This window comes from Elaeis guineensis, chromosome 7 (genome assembly GCF_000442705.2).
Source record: "Elaeis guineensis isolate ETL-2024a chromosome 7, EG11, whole genome shotgun sequence".
NCBI classification, from domain to species: Eukaryota; Viridiplantae; Streptophyta; class Magnoliopsida; order Arecales; family Arecaceae; genus Elaeis; species Elaeis guineensis.
Window position 1 is genome coordinate 103,801,948 of NC_025999.2, and position 27,564 is coordinate 103,829,511.

At 42.4% G+C, this 27,564-nt stretch overlaps 2 protein-coding genes across 6 annotated transcripts; one reads left to right on the top strand and one right to left on the bottom strand.

The window, feature by feature from the left end:
* Nucleotides 1–3,501: 3,501 nt before the first annotated feature.
* On the top strand, nucleotides 3,502–6,179 carry LOC105047870 (gibberellin 3-beta-dioxygenase 1). Its single transcript, XM_010926982.4, has 2 exons — nucleotides 3,502–4,006; nucleotides 4,151–6,179. The coding sequence occupies exons 1-2, from the start codon at nucleotides 3,525–3,527 to the stop codon at nucleotides 4,755–4,757; spliced, it is 1,089 nt and encodes a 362-aa protein (XP_010925284.1). The 5' UTR covers nucleotides 3,502–3,524; the 3' UTR covers nucleotides 4,758–6,179.
* A 754-nt stretch (nucleotides 6,180–6,933) lies between these two features.
* LOC105047869 (transcriptional corepressor LEUNIG) lies at nucleotides 6,934–25,441 on the bottom strand. Of its 5 annotated transcripts, none has more exons than XR_012142581.1 (5): nucleotides 24,950–25,420; nucleotides 23,982–24,085; nucleotides 23,695–23,873; nucleotides 22,712–23,017; nucleotides 6,934–7,355 (listed from the first exon to the last, which is right to left on the bottom strand). XR_012142581.1 is itself a non-coding variant. In XM_073260605.1 (4 exons), exons 1-4 carry the CDS (start codon nucleotides 24,979–24,981, stop codon nucleotides 22,967–22,969), a joined length of 360 nt encoding a protein of 119 aa, XP_073116706.1. In that variant the 5' UTR covers nucleotides 24,982–25,441; the 3' UTR covers nucleotides 6,934–22,966. The 5 variants fall into 5 exon arrangements, 2 of the variants coding, with proteins under 2 accessions (XP_073116706.1, XP_073116705.1); XR_012142583.1 differs by having other exon boundaries at nucleotides 6,934–22,467; nucleotides 24,950–25,417; XR_012142582.1 differs by having other exon boundaries at nucleotides 6,934–22,591; nucleotides 24,950–25,417.
* Between the last annotated feature and the right edge of the window lie 2,123 nt (nucleotides 25,442–27,564).

Genomic DNA, 27,564 nt, shown 5'->3' on the forward strand with positions numbered 1-27,564 from the left:
CTGATGCTGCTGATTCAAGCTGGAGCTGGTCTATCCAGCTTTGTTTATGTACGTCTGCATGCAGGTTTGATGGTATGCGGGACAAAAAAATATTTTGTAACATTTGAATATAAAAATTTTTCCTTCCAAATCTCTAAATTTCTAAATTTGTTGTACAATAAGAAAAAAAGTCGACACTGGAAAAAAAAAAAAAAATTTTGTCCCCTTCAATGAAAAGAACAGTGGTGCTACTATGCCCAAACCCATACATGTTGAGGTTAGCTCTAGTTTTGCTCCATACCAGATTCATTGAGGTATTGGATTTGGTTCGGGTTCATGTAACAAAAATGTAAACTGTGTTCTGATAGAACATGAGGATCATTTTACAAATGGTGGCTTTGAAGTAGGACCGGATGGGGGCTTCTAAGCCCTGTGCTAAGTCTTAAAATTAGTATGGTCACCTAGACTGCCAATACGAGGAATAGCTGATAGGTTGTAATGAACAAGTACTGTACAAGGGTTTGACCAAATCAATCCCAAAGATACTTTTAAGTGCAAAAAATCATACTATAGGTTGATTAAAGGGAGACTGACCAATGCAAGCTATTCAGGATAGACCAACTAGAGACCGATAAGAGATGATTATCAATCTAATAATTGGTGTAGATTTATCATTATAATGAACATAGGTAGTGAGAGGATAACTAATGTTAATTATTGAAACTACCAGATGCAGAGGCTAGACATGAATTATTTGTAAGAGTGGACAATTATTTTATTTTCTAATATAATCAAGTGGAATTATACTTTGAAAAAGGACATTCAATTCGACTCGCCTATTAATTCTATTATATCTTAACTTATCTTTGCAATAATCTTATTTTATCTTCAACTTCATTTATTAGTAGGAGATTCTATCTTAGGTGTCGTGTTAACATAGATTTCTTCACTCGTAACCTAGGCTACACTCTATCCCAATCTTATCTTCTTTTGAATGACGTTATGATGATGGCCAAAGTTCTTAAAGAGTAAGAATATTTGGATCCATGCTACTCTTATTATCCTCTTTTAATTATCTACTTTCGGAACATCCTGCCTGTGCATTCAGTCAAAAGATTTGTCTCTCCCCGTTAGCCAGCAAGTCCTTTGAGATGATCGGAGAGCAAGAAAGGAAAACAGGCACCCATGAGTATTAAAAATCTTAATGCAAATGATCATACGGAAAACAAGTAATGAGAGACTCAACTGGAGGACTGGCACAGGCAGTTTCAATGGTGGCTGGAAAGTATGAGGTTTGAAAACAAGCAAGTAGTTTACGGGGATTTCTGGCAAGCTTTCAAGATCGTTAAAAATATATATATGGCCTTATGGCTGGAATAAAACAAACCTAGCTAGGATGGGAACCCATCTCATGTGGAATAAACAAATTCTCCTCTTCCCATAGATAACAAGATATACTCCAAAAAATATGACCAGTTTCCTCTACAGCACGGCAGACGACAAACCGACCCTACCGTCCCTGCATGGGAGAGCTGTGCAGTCCAACATGGCCCTTGTTAACATTCTATGGTTTCACCATTTCCAAGAGGGAAGAGGCAAGGGGAAGATGGACAAAGGAAAAGGCCAGCGGCTGTTTGTCCGTGTTATCGAGGGTGGGGTACGGGGCCAGCTGCTTTGGAGGGCAGCGATACAGGACAGGGATAAGCGAACCGGTGGGCTAAATGGCTCATTATATGGATATTTTTTGTATTTGCGGACAAGGGCACATGATAAGTGCTTGTTTAATTCTTCCCTCCACTTGGAGATGGCTGAGGACAGAAGGTCTTTTTCCTCCTCTTTTTTTTTTTTTGCTTCCTTCTCGTTGTTCTTTCTTTCTTTTTCTTTCCCCCCTCTCCTGTCATCCCTCCTTTTGTTTCCTCATCTAGTCCTGCACTCCCGTGTTTAATTTATTCCTTGTCTGCATCCCCCAAGACTATCCACAAACACCCCGCACTTGAGGACACTTCTGCCACTCATGAATACCCATCTTCACCCATGCTGTCACCATCTCATCTCATGATTCTAATTATTCATTCTCCTCCCTAATTGCTTCAGCTACAACAAATGAGAGTGTTGTTTCTTTAGAAAAATACTATATTACAGTGACGTTTATTTCAATGATGGTTGATGTCTACCTAATTTTTTTGGTCTAAGAATTTGACACGACCAAGCAAGTAACGCTCTCATCTGAGGGACTGATGTTACGTGACTGTCTGCAAGCCAAAGGTTGTGTGAGCTTGGCCTATTATCGGACTAGCGTTCAAGCTTAGATTAGGCTCAGTCAAGTCTTAATTTCCAGCTAGCTAGGCTATTCACCTCTTGAATTCAACTGATTTATCTCAAGTCGAATCCGAGCTTTTTCTTGCTTTTATAACATAGATCGAGATGAAACGACAAGGTAGTTGTGGACTGGAAGCAATCATGTTAGACTTTATTCGATGGGAGTCACTGTTGCTGGAAGCAGTCATGAATAGGGAGTGCCATCTGTGCATGGGTCCGATTCATGAGATTACCAAGAGTCAAGACAGGAACGAATTAACTTGTAATGGAGCGGTAGCTCGAAGAGTAAGTTGGTAAAACTTAATTACTCGATGTACTACTGATAGGGCATTTATTACGCAACACTATTAGGCTCACATGGAGTAAGTCGGTAAAGCAACTTCTTCACCCTTCCTTACTTTCTCAGAAAAAGGTGATCATGGAGATCTCGTAGTTTGATCGGCAATGTTGATATCATATGTTGGCAGACGGAATAGTTTGGCCTGTGAATATGTTTGCACATGTCTCGGTCTGCGGGTCCCCTAACAAAAAGAAAGATGAAGAGAAGCCTGAGGCGCATGAGCAGCTTCCCCAGATAAGAAAATGAGCCATTAATTGTTGCTCAAAGTTCCATGATAATTAAGCACCACTAATCATGGTTTTTTTTCCCCTCTACTTCTCTCTCTCGCTCTTTCTCTCCATATGTATCAGCAACCTTTCCTTAGGCAAATTAACGTCTGAGACCCAGAGTCTTAAACAATGTGTAAGAGACTCACGTATACGAATTAATGTAAGATAACGTATACGAGTTCAGCAACATCTTTTCCTTTTTTTCTTTTTTTTTCCCTATTAGGCACAGCTGACAGACACGTCTAAGAACGAATATATATATATATATATATATATAATTCGTTTCCCGGACGCAAAAGCACTCATCATCTTTCTTGGACCACTGAAACCCAATGGAGCAGTAAAGTCCAGAAGAGTGCTGAGAATTATACCATTACCACCCCGCAAATGTTTCCTTCTTCACTCAACACGTCCCATTTAACTTTGTCTTTGAACCGACCAACTTCTCCACTAATTAGTCTCTTTGTCTTGTTGTATTTTAAGATCATGGATTAACCCTTCAACAATTCCGCCGTTAGCAGCCGCCCGCCAGTTTGAATGCAAAGCCCCTTTTGTCTCGTTCCCGTGTCCTATATAAAACGCCAACCCTCCCTTCCTCCACTCCCTCACCACTCACCATGCCTCCCCTCTCCGATGAGCCCCACCCTCACCACACCCTCCGCCTCCACCACCCTCGCCACTTCCAGTTCGAGTCCATCCGTAAGGTCCCAGACTCCCACGCATGGCCCGACCTCCATGACCACCCGTCCGTCGAGCCGTCCGGGCCAGACTCCGTGCCCGTGGTCGACCTTGCCAGCCCCGACGCCCTTCTGCTCGTGGGCAGGGCCTGCCAGGATTTTGGCGTGTTCCAGATCACTAGCCATGGCATCCCCACGGACCTCCTTGACCGCCTCGAGTCCCAAATCCGGCGACTCTTCTCCCTTCCCACCCACCAGAAGCTCAAGGCCGCTCGTTCTCCCGGTAGCATCTCAGGCTACGGCCTCGTCCCCATCTCTTCTTTCTTCCCCAAACTCATGTGGTCCGAGGGCTTCACCATCGCCGGCTCCCCTCTCGAGCATGCTCGCAAGCTGTGGCCCAACGAATCCTACGCTGAATTCTGGTATATACATGCGCAGCTCCCACCATGCCATGCATATATATTATACCATTCTATACTATATATACATATATAAAACACATGCTAGGGTAGCGAGCACGCCATGAAAAGGCCCGAATCCGATCCATTTGCATGTTTTCATGGCAGTAATGTAATAGAAGAATACAGCAAGGTGATGAAGAAGCTGGCCGGAAGGTTGATGCACTTGATGCTTCTTTCCCTGGGCCTCACGGAGGAGGATATCAGTTGGGCCGGCCCCACAAAAGACTCGGGAGACTTATCCACCGTGATGCAGCTCAACTCCTATCCGGCCTGCCCCGAGCCAGACCGTGCCGTGGGCCTCGCCGCCCACACCGACTCGAGTCTCCTCACCGTGCTCTACCAGAGCAGAACGAGCGGTCTCCAAGTTCTCCGGCCCGACCCACCCAGGTGGGTGACCGTGCCTCCCCTTCCCGGCGTCCTCATCGTCCACGTCGGCGACCTCTCTCACATCCTCTCCAATGGCCGGTTTCGAAGCGTCCTACACCGGGCCGTCGTCAACCGGACGCACCACCGTCTCTCCGCGGCGTATATATGCGGGCCGCCGGCCCATGTCAAAGTGTCACCGGTCAAAAAGCTCCTTGGCCCGAGCCAGGGCCCGGCCTACCGGGCAGTGACATGGCCCGAGTACCTCGCCCTCAAAGGGAAGCTCTTCAACGAGGCTCTTGCTTCGATAAAACTTTGCGAAGAGCAATGGGAGGATCGCAGCAACTAACGATATTTACCTCCTTTCAACGCTAATCGTTTTGAGGGTGCTCACGTATTCACGTCTGGCTGGGAAGCAAAGGCATAAGCATCATAATTCATAAGACTAGGAGTGAGAGAGCATTGAAATTGTGGAAAGAGGACTGGGGAGTGAATTTGTTCCTTCCTGTTAACTGTACGTGTTGGTTTCGAGAGACGATGTGGCCAGCAAGGCCAAGGAGGAGCTAAGGATCAAATCAGATCAGATCAGATGAGTGAGGACAAGGAGTGCATGCAAACAAAACGTCCTTGTTCCCATGTTGTCTTTGGCTCTTCGAGAAAAAGTAGGAAAATTTTAAAAAATGCGGAAGAGATTTGGAAGGATTTCACATTTCAAATTATGGTGCTAGGGGACAGCGGAAGCGACGTCTGTGGCATGGTCCTGCCCACGTAACGCGATTCTTTTCTCGATGAAAGGAGACAATCGGTTTTCGAAATGTAGGATACATTTTCCTCTGGACTGATGCACAAGAAAAACAAACGTCCTGGGTTAGTAAATCCGGAAACCTTTGAAGAATGGGGTGGGCGTCATCAGGAAGAAGGCAGTACAAACCCATATACACCCAACCCAAGACAATCTCTTTGGCAATAGAACTAGCTAGATGCCTTTTATGGCTCGCATACGAACAAAACCAACTAGGATCCAACTTGGCGCACTCAAAACTTCGAGATGGCGGCAAACCACCAGGCCCGGCAGGCGATAGAGATGACACGGATGGCCCATTCCTGGGAGCTAGCTAGTATAGATCTTTCTCCCAACTTCTTTGCTACCCTAGTTGTCCATATCCAGTAGGTTAGCCCTTTGCCATCCGACCACTTGTTTCGGAGGCACCGGTTTGATCCTCGCCGGCCTGCTATTTTGTTCCTTCCCTTGGTCCCCAAAACTTGTTAAGCGAACCAATGCTGAGAGAACACGTTGGCCCTTATCTGCGCAAAGCTCTAGCCATTTCAGGATGACAAACCATGGGTCAAGATCAATCCATGGGAGAGGGGGAGGCCCAGGATGGGACGGGTTTGCTAGTAGGTGTGGCCGGGGCATCATGACAAAAGACGTGCGCAATCCGGACACACCATATGACGGATGGATTCCCATCGAAACCAAACGCAGGCGGAAGCCATGGGGCACGTACGGCCGTGTGGAAGACAGACGAGGTGGGCCGGAGTTCGTGCATGGCCCTGTAAAGGTGGGGGCCTACCATCCATGTGGTCCACATGCGGACCGCATACCCACTTGACCACCTTGCCGTCAAGGTCTCTCTGCGCTAGTTAAGCTACCAGGCTGCTCTCTTCTCTCCCTCGCCCTTGACGCGTGTGTTTGGTTGGCCTAAAAAGTTACAGCAGACGGTGTTGGTGATGGTGGTGATAAAAATAAAAATATTTTGTTTTTGGAAAAGAGTGAAGTAAAAAAAAAAAAAATTCCTTTCATTTTTTTAGAAAAAATAAAACAATTTCAAAAATCATAATAACAGCATCGGACATCTTTTTCAGCTCTCTCTGTTTAAAAATGAAAAAGAACACCCAAGAGGGAGGCCTAGTTTTCCCTTTTTTTTTTTTCTTTTTTTTTTTTTGCATTTCATTTTCTTTTCCATCAAAGTAGAAGCAACACCAAGAAATATGAAGATCGCGTACCTCGAGCTTCCGCGGGACAGGACATGCAATTTATGAGGCTGGCTGGTCGTGAATGCCATGAAATCAAACCAACCCCAAAAGCTTATGACAACAAATTACAACAGGTTTGAAAGTTGGGCACCTCGACAACCAAGAGTTTTTGCGGCACTCTGGCCGACAAACAGGCCCGACACTTCCGGATCGCAACTTGGTGCAACGCCCCAGACCGACAACGCGGCTAATCCGCTTACCTGCAGCAGCAGAGGCAGAGCAGGGTCGCCCAACACTGCACCACCGTCCCGGTGCCCTCCTTTGCCTCATCGATCACGATTTTGAGGAATAATAAAACTGCTTAAATTTCAGCATCATCGCGAAACAACAACAGAAGCCATGATCCAGACACGATCAACAGATGCCTCTCAAACAGGTCGCATATCCAGTAAGAATGGCGAATCACCCACACGATCCAGCAAAGAATGGCAAGTTCTCAATGTGAAACCAGTAATCAATTCTGAAGCATTTCAGCATGCAATGAAGCATGAAATAATGAAAAGCTAGCAACAAAAAGAAATGATGACGAAAAACAAGCGCTATTAAATCAATATAATCCACAAAAGGCAATATACAAAACCATGACCTGTTGAACAAATAAAAGTATGATGGATGTCTACCAGGTCCACCCGCGCCAATTTCAATGAAAAGACTTAGATGTAGCTAAGCGGCAAACAGGCCTAGCATAGCTGGGCCACACCGCAACAACAAATCATCATAATCAGAGCTAGCCTCCCAAGCTACGCACCAGACGTATGCTCCTCGCAAGTAGGATTCACTTCCACAGCTTAACAAACTTGTCATGACTTGCAGATGCTACATTCGACACTGCTAAGGCCGCAATGAGTCCTTCATGAGCTGGAAGAGTCATGGGTCTTGCTCTCATACACATATCCCAGAGTTCAAGAGACTGCACAAAAGCTCAAGGATTTCCATGAGTAACCGAGTTTTTAGCGATCTGAGCTCAATCAAGCATGCAAAACCATGTGAGGTTTAAAATAATTGGAAAAGGCCTTCATATCATTATGTAAAAATCTCTCTAAACCGTCCTTGGTTTTTCCGCTAGCCGGAAAACAATCATTAGAGATTACATTGATCTTTCATCCTCATGTCATAATCACATCATATAATTCAAATAACAAATAAGACAATCTAAGCCATGATCATCTCAATCATTACAATGGAAACTCTCAAGGGCGGACCCTACCCCCATTTGGCCCCACTCCAATATGGTGAAAATGCCTTTTACTAGAGACACTTCTCTAGATCACTGCCCCCTGCTGCTCAGAGTGCTCGTCAATCGTGATCACCAAACCCGTGCTCCTCTCAGATTTCATAAGTTTTGGCCATCAGTTCATGGAATGAGGGAGGTTGTGCGAACAGCTTGGCGTGCACCACAACGAGAGTCTGCTGGTATTCGCATTATCCCATCTTCTCCGCAATACTCGTCAGCCTTTGCAAAAATGGAACTGGGAATATATTGGCAACTTATTCGACAAGGCTAAACGACTAGAGGATCAAATCCAATGCCCACGGAAGGATGAAGTTAGATATGCTGGAAAGGATGTACGTATTCAAAGTGCCCTATCGAGGAAGATCGCTGAGCATAGCCGGACTCTTAAACTCCAAGAAATTTATTGGCGTCAGAAATCTCGCATCAGATGGCTCAATAAAGGTGATCTCAATACTACCTTCTTTCATCAGTCTGCCATTATGCATCGGAGGAAGAACAGAATCAACTCTATCAACAAGTTAGATGCGCAACTTACTACTGATACCAAAGAAATTACTGATACAATATATCATTACTTCGATAGCCACTGGAACAGTCATCAGCAATGTCCTCATATTGAGCTTCCCTTGATCTAAATTAGAGTTAGCCCAACTCAAAATCAGGTGATGGATGATGAAATCATTGACGCTCTCTCGCAGATGCAATCTGATTGGACTTCTGGTCCCTCGGGATTCCAACCATTGTTCTTTAAATACTTTTGGTCTACCATCAGAAATGAGGTTCTTACTGCAATTCAGGAGGTTTTCAGATTGGGAAAAATGCCTCGACAATGAAAAAAATACTTGCATCGTTCTTATTCCTAAGAAAGAAAATCCAAAGGATGTTAAGGACTACAGACCCATTAGCCTGTGTAATACCCTTTATAATCTGGTGGCGAAGCTGCTGGTTATCATCTCAAGCCTCTCATCCCAGATCTTGTCTCTACAGAACAGAGTGCCTCTGTGCCGGACAAGAATATCTCGGAGAATATCATGGTTGCCCTGGAAATCTTCCATTCCATGAGTAGAGCTTCGCCTCGCAATCTCTCATGATTATTAAGGCAGATGTTGCGGCTTGTTTCTGGTTGATGTCGGAAAACAAGGAGGTACAGTGCTAGAGCAACCTGCAAAAAAGTTCGAACCAAAGGATCGTGTTCCGACGAGGACTCTCTGATGCTCAAGTCAGAACGCGCAAATAGAGAAGCAAAATTTTAGCTCTCTAAGATAGATTACTTATCGGGATCCTCAGGGTTTGAGTATTTATAGAGGAGACGGCTGTGTAACCGTTCTTGAAAGACAGACTGACCGAATCTGTTGCGATTATTTGGTTATAATTCTCAGAATCAGACGGTTACACCCAGATAGTATTGACAGCTATGCTCAGTTGGTGCCCGTCTTTTGAATCTGGACCTGATCAATCTGCTTCCGAGGAAAGATCAGAGAGTGTGATGTGTTGACTAGGAGTTGGGATTGATAGCTTTCCGACCAAGGCTCGGTTAGATGGATTGATCCAAAAGACTAGTCAACTTGCAGTTATTATGCTGACCAGATTTTATTCCGATATGCAAGCCATGTAGGGATCAGATGCGACTGGAGATCGACCAGCAAGTTCTCCGACCAAGGGTCAGACCAAATCTTTTCCGTCCAGGATTCGAACAAAGAACCATCCGACTAGGGGTCGGACGAGTCATAATCAAGCATGTGACTGTACTGCATAAGATGTATACTCCGACTAGCTCTTTTAGATCAGAAGTCGGATCAAAAACATGCCGACGAGGTCGGATAGAATAGCTTCCGACCAAAGATCGGGACAGACATTTGCCGATCAGAGGTCGGACAAACTACAATAATTAGACCGCTTCAGAGATACTGATATAGACCTGATGAGTCATAATGGGCTTAAATCTTCATACATCATCAGTCCATTCCAAATTACTCCTGACAAATACCTCCTACTCTTTAGTCCAAGCTCTAGTCAGACTATGGGAGTATTTATTTTGGCATTCTAAATGACCGGAGATGTGAAAGGCTCTTTTTAAACCAAATGTCTACGCATGATTTTACAGATAAAAAAGTTATCAAACTAATGATGAAATTTTTGAAATCTATGCAGACGCCACTCTTCTCTGCTGAGACGTATTAAATGTGGAGATCGTCGGTCAGCTTTGAGCTAATGAAGACTTGACGCATGGTCCATTTTAGAAATTCATATCGATTTGATGTCCTCCGAAAGATGTGCGTTCTTCTATTTAAAGGGACGGCTTTTTTTATTTTATTTCTCCTTATCCTGTCGGCTCCTGCGAAAATCTCTCTTTGCCATTTTTCTTGCTCCGAAGCTCCCAAAGCTAGTTTTTCTTCCTCCACCATGTGAAGGGCTCTCGGAAGATGGCCGCTTCCTCTTGATCCTTTACTCGAAGGTAAGTCCCTCTTACCTTCTTCTAGGTTTTTTCTTCCTTTCGTTTATCCTTAGGTTTCTGTCTCCATGGCAGATTCCGAAAACTCTGAGTGAGAGACCCATGCGAGAGAAGCGAAGGATCCAAAAAACCCTAAGTCCAAAACCAACCCTTTGGCTGGACCCGATGAGATTCAATCCGAGTTGACCTTAAGTGATCTGGAGTTGCTCCGAGCCCAACACTCTATTCCAAATGAATTCCATCTTGACCTTCCTGATTCTGTTGCTCGAGTTCACAATCCACCTCCAAATCGATTAACAGTGTCAAAGATCTTAAATTTTTCATTTTTTCCATCATCTTTGAGCTTTTTAGATTCTATGGGATCGCTTTCTATGCTGTATTCCCAAATTCTTTCAGATATATCATAGAATTTCTTGTACTTTGCTCTCAGACGGAAGTCTGATCTTCGATTTTTCTTTTTCGAGCTCTCTTCACACTGAAGAAACACCCATACACCGACTAGCTATATGTTTCCTCCTAGAGCGGTGTCACTTCTTTGATCTCTGATGCTCTCTCATCCATTCATAGATGGAAGAGCCGTTTCTTTTTTGTTTCTTGTGCTTTGATAGATGACTGAGGACTTCCGGACTGAGGTCGGATCGAAGTTTCATCCTTGAAGCCCGTAGAGTTAAGTGTCCAGAAAAAAAAAGATTTAAGGATCTCCTGGATCGCAACGCTCCTCATCTGGATGAGCTTTTGTCTGATGAATCCCTTTTCTGGGCAAGACTTTCCTCTAGCGAACCTAGGAGTGAGTGGGGTCATTTATGCTTTCTTTTTCTTTTTGTCTATTTTTGTAAGAAACTTTTGTTTAATGAAATGAAATTACAAGTTTTTTTGAATTCACCACTTTCAATTGTTTGCATAGTTGATGAAAAATGTTTGTGACATTGGTCCGGTAGCTGCTGCTCCATTACTGGCCACTTCTCTTTCTCCAGTGATGGTGCTCAAAATTAAAGCTCACATCAAGAGTTTGGAGAAGAAACTTCAGTTTTTCAAAAGAAAGGCTGTCAATCGAGGAAAGAGACTTCAAAAGGCTTAAAAAAAACTTGATGAGGCCGAGAAAGAAGTCGGTAGACTTCAACAAGAGATTCGACGAGGAGTTGTAGCACGTAGTACCGAGAATGCATGATTGGTCGAAGAGATGCACAGGATATCCGACGTAGCGGGAAAACAGTTTTGGGGCGTAGTGACGAAGTTGACTGTATATCATTGTCAGCTTGACTTTACCCATGGAGAAATCCGCACCTTGAAGTCCTTGATTAAGTGTAGAGAATTTGGATGGATGAGATCCGAGCGGACATTGTAACTTCAAGATGAACTCTGCAATGCCAAAGAGAAAATTTCAAAGTTATAAAAAGCGTTGAATAGCAACAAGATCGTCACCGCTCTCAGGGACGTACAATAATGAGGTATCTAAGTGACTGCTCCCATCGCCGACGTCGGCTCAAAAAAATCTCTTCTAGTCTCTCATGACGAAAGATCTCGAGCGGGAGAGCAGGAACCAGAAGGCCGATCTCCAACAGGAGGAGAAAGAGCTTCTTCTTTTCGATCTTATGAGTAGCTAATGAACAATTCTCAGTTGATGATCTGCACGACCTTTGCTATCGGGCGCCATTCTGACTGCAGCTTTTGTCGGAATGCAATTCAAATTTTATACCCACAACTTGATCTGTCCGAGCTGCCCAATCCTGAGATGGACATGGAAGATGCTTTAATGCAGCTACGCAAGAAGCGAGGGAATACATACATATTTTTCAAATTCGTGATTCTCCGTAGAGCGTGGCACGTCGAAGATCTTGATGACAGGATAATTTTCGGAGTTGACGAAGTGCAACCAGCCGACGATGCCCCACCAACCGAGTAGTCAATTTTTTTTCTTTTCTTCATTTTGTAATGTCAAACAAAGAGCTGACTAAACTCTTGTAAATGCTTTTTGTTGGAATAAAGTTATAACTTTTCCAATCATGCATTCATATATTTTTTTATATTGTTATTTTTTGAATCACGCTGACTCCATATGATCACCGTAAAACGTAAAAGCTTTATCTTAATAAAATTTTAATCTTCATAATGCTACCCCCTTACTCCTGAGTTTGAGAATCAGACTGAGGGAGTAGCTATATGACGCAAATCCTCAGGTTACGTATTAGTACCTTTTTTTTTTGCCTTCGACGCTAGAATAGGGATAGTTATAACTGATCTTAGGCTTTTAGAATTTTCAGGCTAACCAAAGATCGAGTTTAAATATAAGCCGATCAAAGATTTTTAACATCTCAATGCCGATCAAAGACCGAGTTTAAATATAAGTCGATCAAAGACTTTTAACATCTCGAGACCAATCAAAGGCCGAGTTTAAATATAAGCCGATGAAAAGCTTTTAACATCTCGAAGCTGATCAAAGATCAAGTTTAAATATAAGCCGATCAAAAATTTTTAACATCTTGAGGCCGATCAAAAGTTTAGTTTAAAAATAAGCCGATCAAAGATTTTTAACATTTCGAGGCCGATCAAAGGCTGAGTTTAAATATAAGCCCCTCATTGGTATTACTCTCATTTATATGTGGAAGTACTGACGTTGACAAATTGGAGCATTCATTCATGCATATACTTTAGTACAATTACAATATCACTAGTAATACATATGGAGGTTAGCAAAGTTCCATGATCTTTGGAGTGGAGTTCCATCAAGCTGCCTCAGTTTATAAGTTCCGGGGCATAGCATCTCATCCACTTGATAAAGATCTTCCCAATTAGGCGATAGCTCTCCCCCCTCCATAAACTGTGAGACTTCGATATACCGCAGCACCTGATCACCGACTCAAAATTTTTTAGATTTGACTCGAGAATTGTAGTATTTGGCCATCCTTTGTTGATAGGAGGCCATTCGCACAGCAGCTCATTCCCTACTCTCCTTAATTAGATCAAGGTTGATTCGCAACCATTCTAAATTAGTGTCCTCGTTGTACTCTTCGATCTTGAGGGAAGGAAGTCCGATCTCAATCGGTATAACTGCTTCGAATTCGAATGTAAGGTTGAATGAAGTTTCTCCGATCGAAATCCTCTGAGTTGTTCGGTATGCCCACAACATATGATACAGCTCGTCCGCCCAAGACCTCCCAGTTCGATTAAGTCTAGCCTTCAGGCCTTGCAAGAGAGTTTTGTTCGTCACTTCAGCCTCCCTATTTGTCTATGGGTGTCCAACTGAAGTGAAGCGTTGTTCAATTCCAAGATCTTTACAAAATTCTTAGAGCTGGAAGCCGCTGAACTGTCTACTATCATCAGTAACCAGCACTCTCGAAAAATCATAGCGGCAAATAATGAATTTTCAGATGAAGTTCTTAACCTTAGCCTCTGTTATATGGGCTAGGGGCTCGACCTCCATCCACTTTGTGAAGTAATCAATAGCCACCAAGAGAAATTTACGCTTATCTAAGGCCTGAGGAAAGAGACCCAAAATGTCCATTCTCCATTGAGTGAAAGGTCATGGAGCGGCGATAGAAGCAAGGAGAACCACTGGTTGATGCTGAACATTGAAAATCCTCTGACAGCGATCGCACCTTCTGACAAAATCGGAGGCATCTTTTTGCATCGAAGGTCAATAATAGCCTTGCTGGAGGATTTTGTAAGAAGAGTCTTTGCGCCCAAATGATTTTCACAAATCTCCTCGTGGACCTCTCTTAGTGCATAGTCTGTTTTGGACGGTCGCAAACACCTCAGAAGTGGAAGAAAGAAGGACCGCTTATACAGCTTGTCGTCATGAAACACATAGTAGACAGCCTGCTTGTGGATTTTTCGAACTTTTTGGCTATCAGATGGTAATTCATCTGACCTGAGGTACTTTAGCAAGGAGTCGATCCAGCAAAGCTCTTCATCAATCTGCTGGATAGCAAGAGGTTCTTCCAAGCTTGAGATTTTCAATATCTCGATGTAAGTTTTCTTTTAGAATTCGGACGGTAGAGAGGCTGCTAGCTTTGACAGCGCATCCGTCCGTGTTTTTTGTGTCCGAGGTACCTGTTGGATATTAAAGCTTAAAAAAGATGTGGCCAATTCTTTTATCTTTTCGAGGTACCTCTTCATGTTTTTCTTTCGAGCTTCATATTCACCCTTGACTTGTTCTATCACCAGTTGAGAGTCACTGAAGATCTTCAAATGTTTGACTCTCACATCTTTTGCAAGTCTAAGCCCGACAATTAAAGCCTCATACTCTACTTCGTTGTTGGTGGCTGAAAATTGATACCGCAGAGCATACTCTGCCACATCATCTTCCGATCCTGTTAAGATGATCCCAGCTCCTAATCCTGATGAATTGGAGAATCCATCCACATGAAGAATCCACTGGTCTTGAGGATCAAAGTTCATATTTATTTATTCCTCTAGCGCCATTGAGCTACCCTCCGCAGCCTCTGAGCCCTTCTCGTCAGGGATGGTGCACTCATAGACGAAGTCCGTCAAGACCTAAGCTTTAATTGAAGACCTTGGATGGAACTTAATGTCAAACTCGAAGAGTTGTAAGACCCATTTTGCAACCCATCCCGACATGTTCGGATGGTGGACTGCTTTAATCGGCTGATCCGTGAGTAACACTATTGTATGAGCTTGAAAATAGAATCAAAACTTCTTTGCCGTGACGATTAGAGCAAATATTAATTTTTTCAACTTTGTGTACCTGATCTCTGTATCTTGAAAGACCTTACTTGAGTAATATACTGATTTTTTGATTCATCTTTCTTCCCGAATGAGAACTGAACTAATTGCTGCCGAAGATACGGCAAGATAGAGTAGCAATTCTTCTCCAAATTGGGGCTTTATAAGCAAGGATGCCGAATTAAGATATTGTTTCAACTCCTCAAATGCTTTTTGATACTTAATCGTCCATTGAAAGTCCCTCGGCTACTTAGAGGGTTTGGAAGAAAGATAAACATCTCTCAGCTGATCTGGAGACGAAACAATTAAGTGAGACGATCCTTCCAGTGAGTTGCTGGACTTCTTTTACATTTTTTGGTGGAGACGTCTCCAGAATCGCCTTAATCTTCTCCGGATTCGTCTCAATTCCTCATCGGGAGACTATAAATTCGAGAAACTTTCCAGAGCTAACTCCGAAGGCACATTTTGCGGGATTCAGCCACATTTGAAATTGGTGTAGGGTGCCGAAGATTTCTTGAAGGTTGGCTATGTGATCTGAGGTGGCTCGACTTTTTACCAACATATCATCCACATAGACCTCCATATTGCGACCAATTTGATTTTTGAATATCTTATTTACTAGTTGCTGGCATGTTGCCCTGACATTTTTTAGTCCAAAGGGCATCACCTTGTAACAGTAGAGCCCAGAGTCAGTAATAAAGGCCATTTTTTTCTCATCCTCAAGTGCCATCCGAATTTGATTATAATCAAAGAAGGCATCCATGAAGATGAAGAGCTCGTGCCCAGAAGTGGCATCCACCAATTGATCTATCCGAGGGAGAGGATAGCTATCTTTGGGACAGATTTTATTCAGGTTAGTGAAGTCGATGCACATGCACCATTTTTTATTCGCCTTCTTGACTAGCACCACATTAGCAAGCCAGTCAGGGTACATTGCTTCTCGGACGAAGCCGGCTTTGATCCGCTTGTCTACCTTCTTAGCAATTATTTTCTGACGCTCTGAGGAAAATCTTCTCTTCTTCTATGGAAGGTCGGATCCACTCCCAAGTGATGGGTCATCACCTTCGAATCCATGCCAAGCATATCTGCCACCGTCCAAGCAAATAGGCCCACATTTTTCTGCAACAGAGCAGTTAGTCGAGTTTTGGTTACCTGATCTATGGATGACCCGATTTTTACTATTTGATGGAGATTTTCTTTCCTCAAAGGGACCTCCACTAGATCCTCGGATGGCCGAGCATGCTCTCCAGCCAGATTACCGCGGGCATCCAAATCTATTGGGAGTTCAGGTTGGAGCGCCGCCAGTTGTTCCTCCATCTGCAGTTTAGCAGCGAAACACTGTCGGGCCATGGCTTGATTGCCTCGGACTTGCCCCACTCTAGCTTCCGTCAGAAACTTCATCATCAAGTGATAGCTCGACACCACCACCTTCAACGCCCCTAGATTTGGTCGGCCAAGTATTGGATTGTAGGCTGACGGTACGTTAAGCACAAGAAAATCAACGTGGATGGTCACCTGCCTGGGTTTGGTTTCCACTGTAAGAAAGTCTGATGGTTCCCTCCGAAATTTTCGAACTTTCAGAGAAATCTTGGATCGGAGTACTAAATTTATTTAACTATTCTAGAATAAACCCCATTGCAGTGAAAATAATAAAGTACAAAATGTCAACAGAACTTTCATTATCGATAAAAATACGGTGTACATTATAGTCAGCGATATTAGCAGTAATAACCACCGCATCATTGTGCAGGATTTGTACACCTTCAGCATCTTGTTCGGTAAAGATCATTGGCTCCTTGAGCCGAGGCCTCTTCACCGCATATGGCTCCACCGATCCAGACGATCCTCCAGTTATCATGTCAATTTCATCCTGCAGGGGTCGATCTTCTACTACCGCCTGCCCCTCCGCTTGTGGTTGCACTGGTACCGGTTGAGGTTGAGGCTGAGGGGGCTGGCGCTGTCGCTGTTGAAGCGCGAGACATCTCCGCTGCTGCTGTCCTCCCTTAGAGAATATCAGCATGGAGGATCTTATCGTCGGATGAACCGATCCAGCCTCCCTTCTCGGATCAAATGCTTAATTTTTTCTTTGAGCTGGTAATAATCTTCGGTATCGTGATCGTGGTCACGATGATAGAGGCAATACTTGTCTAGATCGCGGTGCTCCAAATTTGTCCCATCTTTGGAGGCAGAAGCAGCTCAGTTCGCACCTCCATCAAAATCTCTCTCCTAGAAGTATTCAAAGGAGTGAGATCGTCGAACTACCTCGAAGGTGAATGATTCCTCCTCAATGAAATATTCTCTCTCCTCGACAGAGATCTTAAACGGCAGTGATTTTTACCATTTTATTTAGGAGAGTGAGCCCCATTTTGCTCTTGATTCTCCACAGTTGGGGTTATTCGGATGATTTCTTCCATCAGAGAATCTTCCAATCGAGCATATTTCTCTGCCCAAGCCAGCATTTTCGAAAAATCCCGAAGAAAGGTGAAGCCAACAACAACTTTTTGAAGTCACCCATTAACAATCCGTCTTTCAGGACGGACATTACGACCAAGTGATATAGGCTGCGAACTTCCAACATAGCTCTGTTGAACCGAACTACATAAGATCGAATGAACTCGCCTTCCTTCTGTTTGATGGTCTGGAGGTAGTCCGAGTGCTTCTGTGGTCACCGGTTGGTAATGAAATGGGCAGCAAAGGCTTAGCTCAACTGCCGGAAAGAGCGAATAGAAATCGGCTTTCGACTGAAATACCAATGTCGGACTGCTCCCTTCAAAATGGAGGAAAAGGCTCAGCACAGGATAGCATCGGAGGCTTCCTAAAGGAGCATGACTGCTCGAAAGCTATTCAGGTCCCGTCATAGCTCTCTAGCTGAGGAACCTTAAAGTTTGGTGGGATAGGTTCCTGGAGGATGCTCGCCACAAAAGGCAGTTCGAAATCGAACCTATCGGATGGTGCTGACGGATTGTTGCAGATCTGCTGGATCTTTCGATCTATTTCTCAAAGTCTTCGCTTAACTTCCACATCTCAGTTGGTATGCGCTTCAGAACGCGAAGGAGATCGTCGGCTGGGGGTTGAATCATGCCCCGACTGAGGATTCGGAGACCGCCATCTTCTTGGTTCTTGGATCTGATCCGCTGCCAATCGCTGGGCCGGAGGGATTTGGGTTTGATTCACCGACTGTGATGCCAGTGGAGGTTGGATCGCTGTCTGAACGACAATCGTGAGTTGTTGCACCTATTAAAAAAGCAAGCTAAATTGCTCTATGGTCACCGTTGTGAGTTGCTGAACTGGTGCAAGAACTTCCACCGTCGTTGGAGGTGCAGCAGCAGAGTGATTTACTTCATTCTGCACCTGTCGGGAAGGGGAGGCGTTGGTTCGTCGGGAGGAAGTCCTGCGTGGAGCCATCATTAAGAGTTTCCAAATTGTCTGCTTCTTTTTATAGGACTTGAGATTCGGCCCCTTCTCTATCTATTGCGACTTATTTCTGATTGATGTTGGAAAACAAAGAGGCGCGGTGTTGGAGCAACCTACAAAAAAGTCTAGGTCGGAGGATTGTACTCCGACGAAGATCCTCCGATGCTCAAGTCAAAACACGCAAATAGAAAAATAAAGTTTTAGCTCTCTGAGACGGATTACTTATCTGGATCTTCGGGGTTTGTGTATTTATAGAGAAGATGGCTGTGTAACCGTTTTTGAAAAACAGGCTGGCCGAATCTGATGCGGTTATTTAGTTGTGATTCTCAGGATCAAGCGGTTGCACCTGCAAGATTCTCAAGATCAGATGATTACACCTAGATAATATTGACAGCCGTGGTCAGTTGGCGCCTACCTTTTAAATCTGGACCTGATCAATCTGCTTTCGAGGAGAGATCAGAGAGTGTGGCGTGCCGACTAGGAGTTAGGATTGATAACTTTCCAACCAAGGCTCAATTAGATGGATTGATTTGGAAGACTAGCCAACTTACAGTTGCTATGCTGATCAGAGATTGTTCCGATATGCAAGCCATATAGGGATCGAATGCGACTGGAGATCAACCAGCAAGTTCTCCGACCAAGGATCGAACCAAACCTTTTCCATCCAGGATTCGGACAAAGGACCATCCGACTAAGGGTCGGACGAGTCATAATTAATCATGCGACAGCACTACTTAAAGCGTGCACTCCAACTAGCTCTTTTAGATCAGAAGTCGCATCAAGAATATGCCAATGAGAGGTCGGACATAATAGCCTCCGATCAAAAATCGGGATAGACATTTGCCAACCAAAGGTCAGACAAACCATAACAATTAAGCTGCTTGAGAGGTGTTGATATGGATCCGATGGATCATAATGGGCTTAAATCTTCACACATCATCAGTCCATTTCAAATTACTCCTAACAGCGGACATAGAGACGGCGTATGACAGGATGTCTTGGCAATTCATTGAAGCAGTCTTAGGCCACTACAGCTTCCATTCTATCTTTATTAGATGGACTATGTGTTGTGTTACTCATCCTTGTTTCTCTGTTACTGTGAATGGGACTCCAATGGATTGGTGCATGTACTCAGATGGTCTTTGACAGGGATGCCCTCTATCCCTCTCTCTTTGTTTTATGTTCTGATATTTTACCTAGATCCCTGCAGCATCTTACTGAGTATGGAGGCCTCCGAGCTTATGAACCGACGAATGGTGGTCCCTTGATCTCTCATTTTATGTTGGCTGATGATTTACTCCTGCTAGCTCAAGCAACTACCCGGAATGCTCGAAATCTTAAACAAACCTTATTGAAATACTGCATTCAGTCTGGTTAGCAAATCAATATTCAAAAATCCCATATTGGCTTTAGTGAAAAGATTAACACCCGAACCAAGCAACAAATTATGAACATTCTCTCCTGAAAGAAAAATTCATCCGATCCGATCGGATGGCTAAGGTGCATCTAAAAAATTTTCGATACTAGTAGTAATATAACATTTATATTTATCTTGATTGCAGTGAAATAGAGATCAAATATTGAGAGTTTCTTGCTTGAATCCAAAGCCTTGCGACGTCTGAAAGCACAGGTCCTCTACTTCGTGCGCACGTCAGGTTTCGTAGGGAAGAGAGATGAAGTCCTGTGCATAAATCCTTAGAAAGGAAGCGAGGAGAGGAATGAGATCTTATCTCATGGTTGGAAGGGATCTTGGATAGGACCTTCATGCCAAGAAAGAAAGACACCTAGGGAGTCTACACGTAACACGCCCAAAAGGAATTAGCACCCTTCTCTTCTTATTTTTCCTCATGATATCTCATCGTATTTTTTCTCTATGTTGTCGCACAAACAAAGTCTTAATCATCGGTAGTTAGGCCTTCCTTTCTTATGGGCGACGCCCCTTATTGACCAAGTCCCAACCAATTTAGGATATATAGTTTGAATCAAATTCAAACAACATCCAAATAGGAAACCAAGAGAGAACCAACCCCTTTTCTTCACGTGAACTTCCTTCACGCACGCTACTCAAATATGGGGCAACTTAGTTAGCGCCTCACTTTTCTTTGATCGGCCAACATATGAGAGAGAGTCTTTGGTTCATGGAACTCTTTGGTTCTAAATCAAATGGGCTTAGATTTGACTCGTTTTGGATCCGATTTGAACCAGATTCGAAGAGCCTATCAATCCTAATCTAATTAGGATTCTGATCCAAGTTTAACTTGAATTTTAACCCAATTCAAACCTAATTAAATCAGATCTAATATGAAATTAATTAGCCCTTGAATTCAATCTCTCATAAATTTCTTGGATCATTGATCAAATCGTTATCATCTCCAAAATTAAATCTGAATCTCATGTTCAGTGCTAGCTAGACATAGTCAACTTGTTTAATCCCGTATGACCTCTAACTTAATTCTCAATTAAGCTAATCTATTTGTTCAATCAAATCTCATATTTCCAAATTGAATACATAGACTTAAGTCAATTCTTTCCTATTTTGTCTGACTTTGTGCGTGACTTCATAGATTCGAACACTAAGCCGGTAATACAGAAAACTATTTTCTGTACTAATTGAAATTACCATCTAGTAATAGTTTCTCACGTCCGGATAAATCGAATGTTTGCAAGACAACACTCAAGAACCATGGAATATGGTTATCGCATAATTTATCCTTTTAACCCTGAATGCTCAGGACGACCTAAGGTTTAACTGTCAATCCTAGATTAGTCATCCACATTATATTTTAATTTTTTTCAAATCATGTGATCCATCACATAGATTGCTCCGACGGAGATCTTACTTAATTGAAATATAATGATGCATCAACTTCTAAAATGTGGAAGGATCAATCCTATCTTGATCCACACATCGACTACCACAAGTATTTGACTGTGCGTAGAAATCTTGCGTTACTGAATTAGAAATTCAGATAGTCCAATACTAAAACACAGTGAGTTGCTTGCAAGTCACCGTGGTGATCTCAGATCGAAAGGATACCTATGCCCATATTCTTCGCAAGCTGCTCTTGACAGTAGGACACTCCGCAGGTGAGTCACTTGTTCAATGACGATGTACTCCTATATCTCACTTATATAACATATCAGTGTCTTCACACTCCTTAGTTAAGAGAACAACCAATCTATATGGTACACAATGTTCAAAGCGATGCTGCTTCAGCATGGTTCAGCAGACCTTGCATTGCATGATACGGTTAGCACCTAACATAACCTAGGTGCACAGAAGACTCCAAAAGTGGGACAAACTTATTAAAAAGATACACATGAAGGTTTAACTGCTGCCAATCCACAATGTGGTCTTCCTGCCACATGGTTTGAGCTGTTTGATAATAACATCATGGGGCATGTGGGTAAATCTGAATGCACACGCATGCATGTGGCATACTATGGCATGTTACATTATAATAGCTGATTACAATCCAACATGGAGGCAACATAACAACATGCAAACTACAAGACCAGTAAATTTTCTATATTAGATTGAAACTCCCTGAGATGCCTCCATCCGTGAGGCTCTAGTTCTCTCAGCTCCAACATTTTCTCCAGAAATGCTCTTTATATCTCTTTAAGTATTTGCTTGGACTCTATGTACAAGGGCACAATTTCAAAGGAGACACTATAGAATTTGTATCCTACCAACCAAGATTTGCGACACCAGTACTGGGGCCCAAATCGATCAGCTGGCAGCATAGTTCAAGATGCCCCCATGCTGTTCCATATCAGGCCCACACCAAAAAAGCAAAGAGGGCGGAGGGAGAATGGGAGAGAGGAAAAGACAGAGAGAGAGAGAGAGAGAGAGAGAGAGAGAGGGAAGGGAGAGGGAGATAGGACCATCAGAGGCCTGTTGCACCTGTTGGAGGGCCGGAGGAGGGGCTTTGCCCTTCTCCATATCGAAACAGAGGTGAAAGCTCCTCTGACAGACTCTGGAGGCCCTCTCTCCCTTTCCCTCTCTTTCCCTACCCTCCCCTCTCTCTCTCTCTCTCTCTTCCTCAGTTTCCTTCTCCCTCTCCCCCTCCTTCATTGGTTTCTTGTTTCTACTGCCAGAACTATCCCGATTTGCCACCTGCATGCTTGGTACACCTCGAACTGGACAGTTCAAGATGGTTCCGCTATCTTTGCCACCAACCATGTCCAAAGTACACAAAGATCTCTAGGTTATTTATATGCTTGCTCCAGCACATGCTGTCACATAGTTTTCAAAATTCAAATTGTAAGTTCTTAGGCCCTAGGTACACTGATAAATGGCCTGAAATCGCAACTAACTTCAGCATTGTAGCATTGTTTGAATCCTACAGCTGGACAATCTCTGCTATAGCCCAAAAATTCCAAATAATTAATGATCAATGATGTCATCTTAAAGCAATGAGGCATGAATACTTCACCAAGAGAATTTTATGGAGCAGTAGGTCTAATTCTGAGAGAATACCTTGATAAATGACTCATTCAGAGAATCCCTTTCTCAGGGCAACTTCAATCGCCCCTCATACATCTTTGTTGCTAAGGCATTTGCAGTTCCAGTGTTCTGTTGCATTGAAGGATCACTGGCAACTAGCCCACTTAAAAGATGGTCTCCTTCTCTATGCAGCTGCTGATGTTGCTGTTGTTGTTGTTGATGCTGTTGCTGTTGCTGCTGATGCCTCTATAGCAGAAGTTGTTGCATTTGAATCTGTTGCTAAAGATGCTACTGCTGCTGTTTCTGTTGCTGATGTTCTTGAACTTTAATTAGTTGAGTCTGCCAAAAATAGCACCCAACTAAAAGTGGCATTCTTTATAAACCACAAACTGTATAGGTTATACCATAATAGGGTCTCTATCTCAGCAAGAGTTTTTTTTTCAGAAGAAAAGGGCCATCGTCACCAAATTTTATTGCAAGAAACCTACTAAACATAAATTCAGCCTTAAAGTAAAAGAAACTGCCAGATGCAATTTAAAGTTGAGGCCAATTCTGTACTTTGATCTTCCAAGAGATACCAGAAATCAGGGCTACTTAAATTAAGAATTAAATCTTGGTTAGGTTAAAGGCCAGATCGATTGTTGACACCTCCAATCTTAAACATCAAAAAGCATTTCTGGCTGCAAACACTCAGTTTAAAAGCTATAAACGAGAGACACATAGTCCGAAGATAGTCTCGATAATTGATGTAATATTGAAAATATTCGTTGTGAAACATCAAAAAACTAAAAGGAACCAAATAGGCATTCTACTAAGTCAGAAAGTCTACAATGAAACCAATTAATGCTCCACAAAAGCACCACTAACATTTCACAAGAATCTTGAAAATGTAGTTCAGTAAACTTGACCCTGACCCAAGATAATTCAAGTAACAAAGCAGGAGATCAGAATTCTCAAGACAGGACATAGTATCCAAAGCAATAGCAAATAATGTAATGCAAGTAAAATTCACTAACATGGAAAAGATAAAGAGTAGTTGGAAGGCTGGTCATAAATGAAACAAAGAAAGCTGCTTGACTGTATGTATGATGCAGCAACATCTGAGTGCTTTTCATTCGTTCTTGGCTTCTTGCAATCAAAATATCCCAAAAAACCAAACACCATTCAAAGAGAAACCCACCTGAAGCATCAATTGCTGAATACCAATGGCATTTAGCATCAAAAGCAAACTAAAATCAGGAAAAGTCAAAACCTAAAACATCACTAACATCGCTGCCCATATTAAGATTCCCATACTACTCACCAACAGGATCTGACGATACCTTTGCCTCCGCTTGAAATGCGTTTGCAGATGCATGCAAAGTCCTCTTCATGAAATAATCATCAATATACACATCCAGCCTGTCACTAGGATCACACGAGAAAGAGACAATATTACAACTTCCAAGTTCAAGCCCACTAAGAATACTACCTAATTGGCGTTCAATAACCAAAAAGGAGAATAAAGTACAAAGAATTATCTTCTAAGAAAAAGTTACAAAAATCTACAGCTTCTTTTTTTTTTTTTTTTTGGATAAGGAAAAACGTACAGCTTCAAGAACACAGGAGAAGAAGATTAAGTGGACAAAAGATAAATAACGCCAAAAATAAATAAATAAATAAATAAATAAATAAAGCAACAGAAAGAAACCAGCAAACAATGTTCAAACACCTAAATCCAAGTTACCAAAGAACCCAGAAGACAAATCTTCCGGCACACACCTAAATCCAAGTTACCAAAGAATCCAGAAGGACATTAGTCTAGAGGCATTCCGTGCGAGAGGGTGTGTAGGGAAGCAGACCCAGAACCAAAATAAAGGCCCCACACCTCCCTCCCCCAAAAAAAATCGCAGAACGAGAAAATAAAAAGTCATCCATCCATAAAACCGCCGGTTCTAGAACATTCGACAAAAAAAATCAACTTGGGAAATATCGGACCTCTCGTTCAGAATTAAAACCAACGCGAAGAAAGAACGGCTTTTCACATTGAAAGCGAAAAAAAGGACTGAATTCCAGAATGAATTAGTCAACGAAGAAAGCTCCATTCTTCCAAACCCCTCCAAGAACGCCCCAAGCAAGGTAACCCACAGCAAGGAGAGCCCAATCCCAAGGAAGAAATTATCAAGAAACGTCAAAAATTAAAAAGAACCCATCCTGGGCGAGCTCTAAACGCTCCACGAACCTGAAAAAAGAAAAGGCAAGAAAAAGTTGGAAAAGAGGCAGAAAGCTCACATCTTATGAACTTCCCAGTTGTTCTGCGACATGATTCCACCGAATCCAGCGAAAAGAAACTCCTCCGCGCTCTCCTTTCTCTCGCCCAAACGCCGCCGAGAGGCGTCAGGGAATCCCCCACCCCCTCGCCGCCGATTCGGACTCTCGTATCGGCCGCACCCTCTCTCCCTTCTCTTCTCTTTCGAGCAACTCGAGCGATAAACCCTCCCTAGTCAACTCTCTCTCCTCCAATTTTTCTGGCCAACCTTCACAATGGTTCCTTCCCTTCCTATCTCCCCTCTCGTCCCCTCGCCAGCACATCATCTCTTTTGTGTTTGCTCTATCGCAACCAGCGGCAAATCAAACTAGCATATATATATATACCATCTTTCTGACCACAATATTCATCATTCATTCTTTTTTTTTCTTTCTTTCTTTTTTTTTTTTCTTCTTTTTTTTTTTTTTCAACAAATGAACGGTCACACTATTCAATCTTTTTTTCAGGAGCGTAACATGCATCCTGAACATTCGGAGAGATGCCTAACTCACGCCATCCGTTATTACTAGCTTGTATTCGTATAAAAGTTTACATCTTATTGGTCAGTGCTAATGCCGCTTTTATCCCTTACACATAGCCATCTAGTTTCAAAAATAATTTCCTCAAAATAGAATATTCTCTTATGCCATTAGTAACCTTGATTCTTTTCCATATCCTTTCATGATACTAAAATGGCATGCTTTGAAATTTATTTCGCGCATCTCTTTTTTCTCTCTCTCTTATCTTCTATTTTATGTTAGATACTTGCTGCTTTTTAGAATAATTTCACCTAATTTTTTACGTGACAAAATAGTCTGTGATAACGGAGTCTTCTTTTCTAATGAATCTTAAGAAGAATGGGAGTCCTAAGGCCATCGAGATCTTAGGGCTCTTTATAAATAAAACCCTTTCCCTCTCTCAGGCCCTCCATTGGTGAAAATTGAGTCTCTTTCTTCTTTTTTCGTCTCATTGAAGCTACGACCTTCCTTGCTTGTGCCCGTCAGAAATCGAACTCAAGACGCCACCAAAGCTTGAGGTAAGCCTTTCTCCTTCTTTCCTTTCTCCTCGTAGCCCAAAGCCTCATCGTCGGTCAGTGGCCTTGTCAAAAATCCATCACAAAAAATTCCCTATTTTTCATGCTTTACCTCATGATTTTTCTTGACAAACAGCCCTCATCGTCGGCCGTTTTCGCTCCACCGTCGGCCACACCCCATTGTCTGTTGCCGGACATCCGGTCGTGCTACTACACTTCGTCAGAGCATGAACCACCACTAGCTCTTGCTCCCTTGTTCAACCAAGAAAAGAAAGAAGAGAAGAAAAGAAAAGAAAAAGAAAAAAGAAAAAGAGAGAGAAGGGATCTCTCTCATATCTCTCTGTATCCTTTCTCTTTCTCTGTCTATTTGATCCATAGATCCTAGCATGAACTCGAGATAATGTATCTAAAGAAGCTCGAAATCACTTCGATATCCATGCAAGATATCAGATCCCACCCTGACCATATCGAATATCCTTATCCACTATTGATAAATTCTGTTGTTTGATATTGACTTTAATCTAGTATATACTTCATAATTTCTTATCGAGTTGCTTAGATCTGATCCTCAACTAAAAGATTTTGAATTACCTCGCTATCTGGATAGCTTATTGGATCGACTATTCAATCTATAGTCTCCTTTTCTTATGATTGAATTTATCAAATAAAAATTAATTATAATTTTTATATATTAAATAGGTTCGATAAATTTATCCAGTGAAGTTTGAAGGCCCAAAACAGAAGAAGTAAGTAACCCAAATACTTCTTACTTATTTTTGGATTATCAATTATTTTATTATAAAAAAAATTATTTTGTGTTTTCATAAAATAAGGATCAAACATATGTATTATGAAACTTATATTCATTGTAAGATAGAGATTTTATGAATATTTTATTATAAACAACTTGCTCATCAAGTATGAATTCTATATTTATGAAATTTATATTTTGATATAAAAAAAATGATTTCATAATTATTATATTTTTAAAAATTATTTATAGATCATGAGCTTTATAAAATCATCTAGTATTTTATTTATGCATGATTTAAGAAAATAAAATTCGATGAAGTATAATTTAAAAATATTTTTATTTTAAAAAAATCTGATCTAAGAAGAATGACTATGGGCTCTCAGATAGCTATGTACAGTTCTGCCAGCGGATTATAATAATTGACATACAGCCCTCACCAGTAGGTTATAGTAGCTTAGCATGCAACTCTCGTCAGTAGATTATATGTAACGACCCAGATAAAAAAAAAAAAAAAAAAAAAGGGTAAAAACTGGGAAGAAGACTCCCGGTAGGAGTCTTCTTCTCCGGCGAGACCCATGCGCATTAGGAGTCCTAGGATCTCTCGGAATCCTAGGACCCTCTATAAGGCCTTTCCTCTCTTTAGAATCGATCCAAAGGTCTCTTCTCTCTCTCTTTCTCTCCATTTTTCTCGATCGAAGGCCGCGGACACCCTTTGATTTCTCGCCGTGATTGCCGCCGACGAGGTCTCCGGAGGCTGAGGTAAGTTTCCCTCTTCCTCCCCTCTTTCTTCTCCTTCCTTCCCGTGCATTTGT

Excerpts from the sequence above, each read along its gene's own strand:
- LOC105047870 (XM_010926982.4), top strand. The coding sequence starts at position 3,525 with ATGCCTCCCCTCTCCGATGAGCCCCACCCTCACCACACCCTCCGCCTC. Across the intron at positions 4,007-4,150 it reads GAATCCTACGCTGAATTCTG|TAATGTAATAGAAGAATACA; the intron begins GTATATACATGC and ends TTTTCATGGCAG.
- LOC105047869 (XM_073260604.1), bottom strand. The coding sequence starts at position 24,981 with ATGTCGCAGAACAACTGGGAAGTTCATAAGAT. Across the intron at positions 24,086-24,949 it reads AACTGGGAAGTTCATAAGAT|TGACAGGCTGGATGTGTATA; the intron begins GTGAGCTTTCTG and ends GTGTGATCCTAG. Across the intron at positions 23,018-23,694 it reads CTACTCTTTATCTTTTCCAT|ACTCAACTAATTAAAGTTCA; the intron begins GTTAGTGAATTT and ends TATTTTTGGCAG.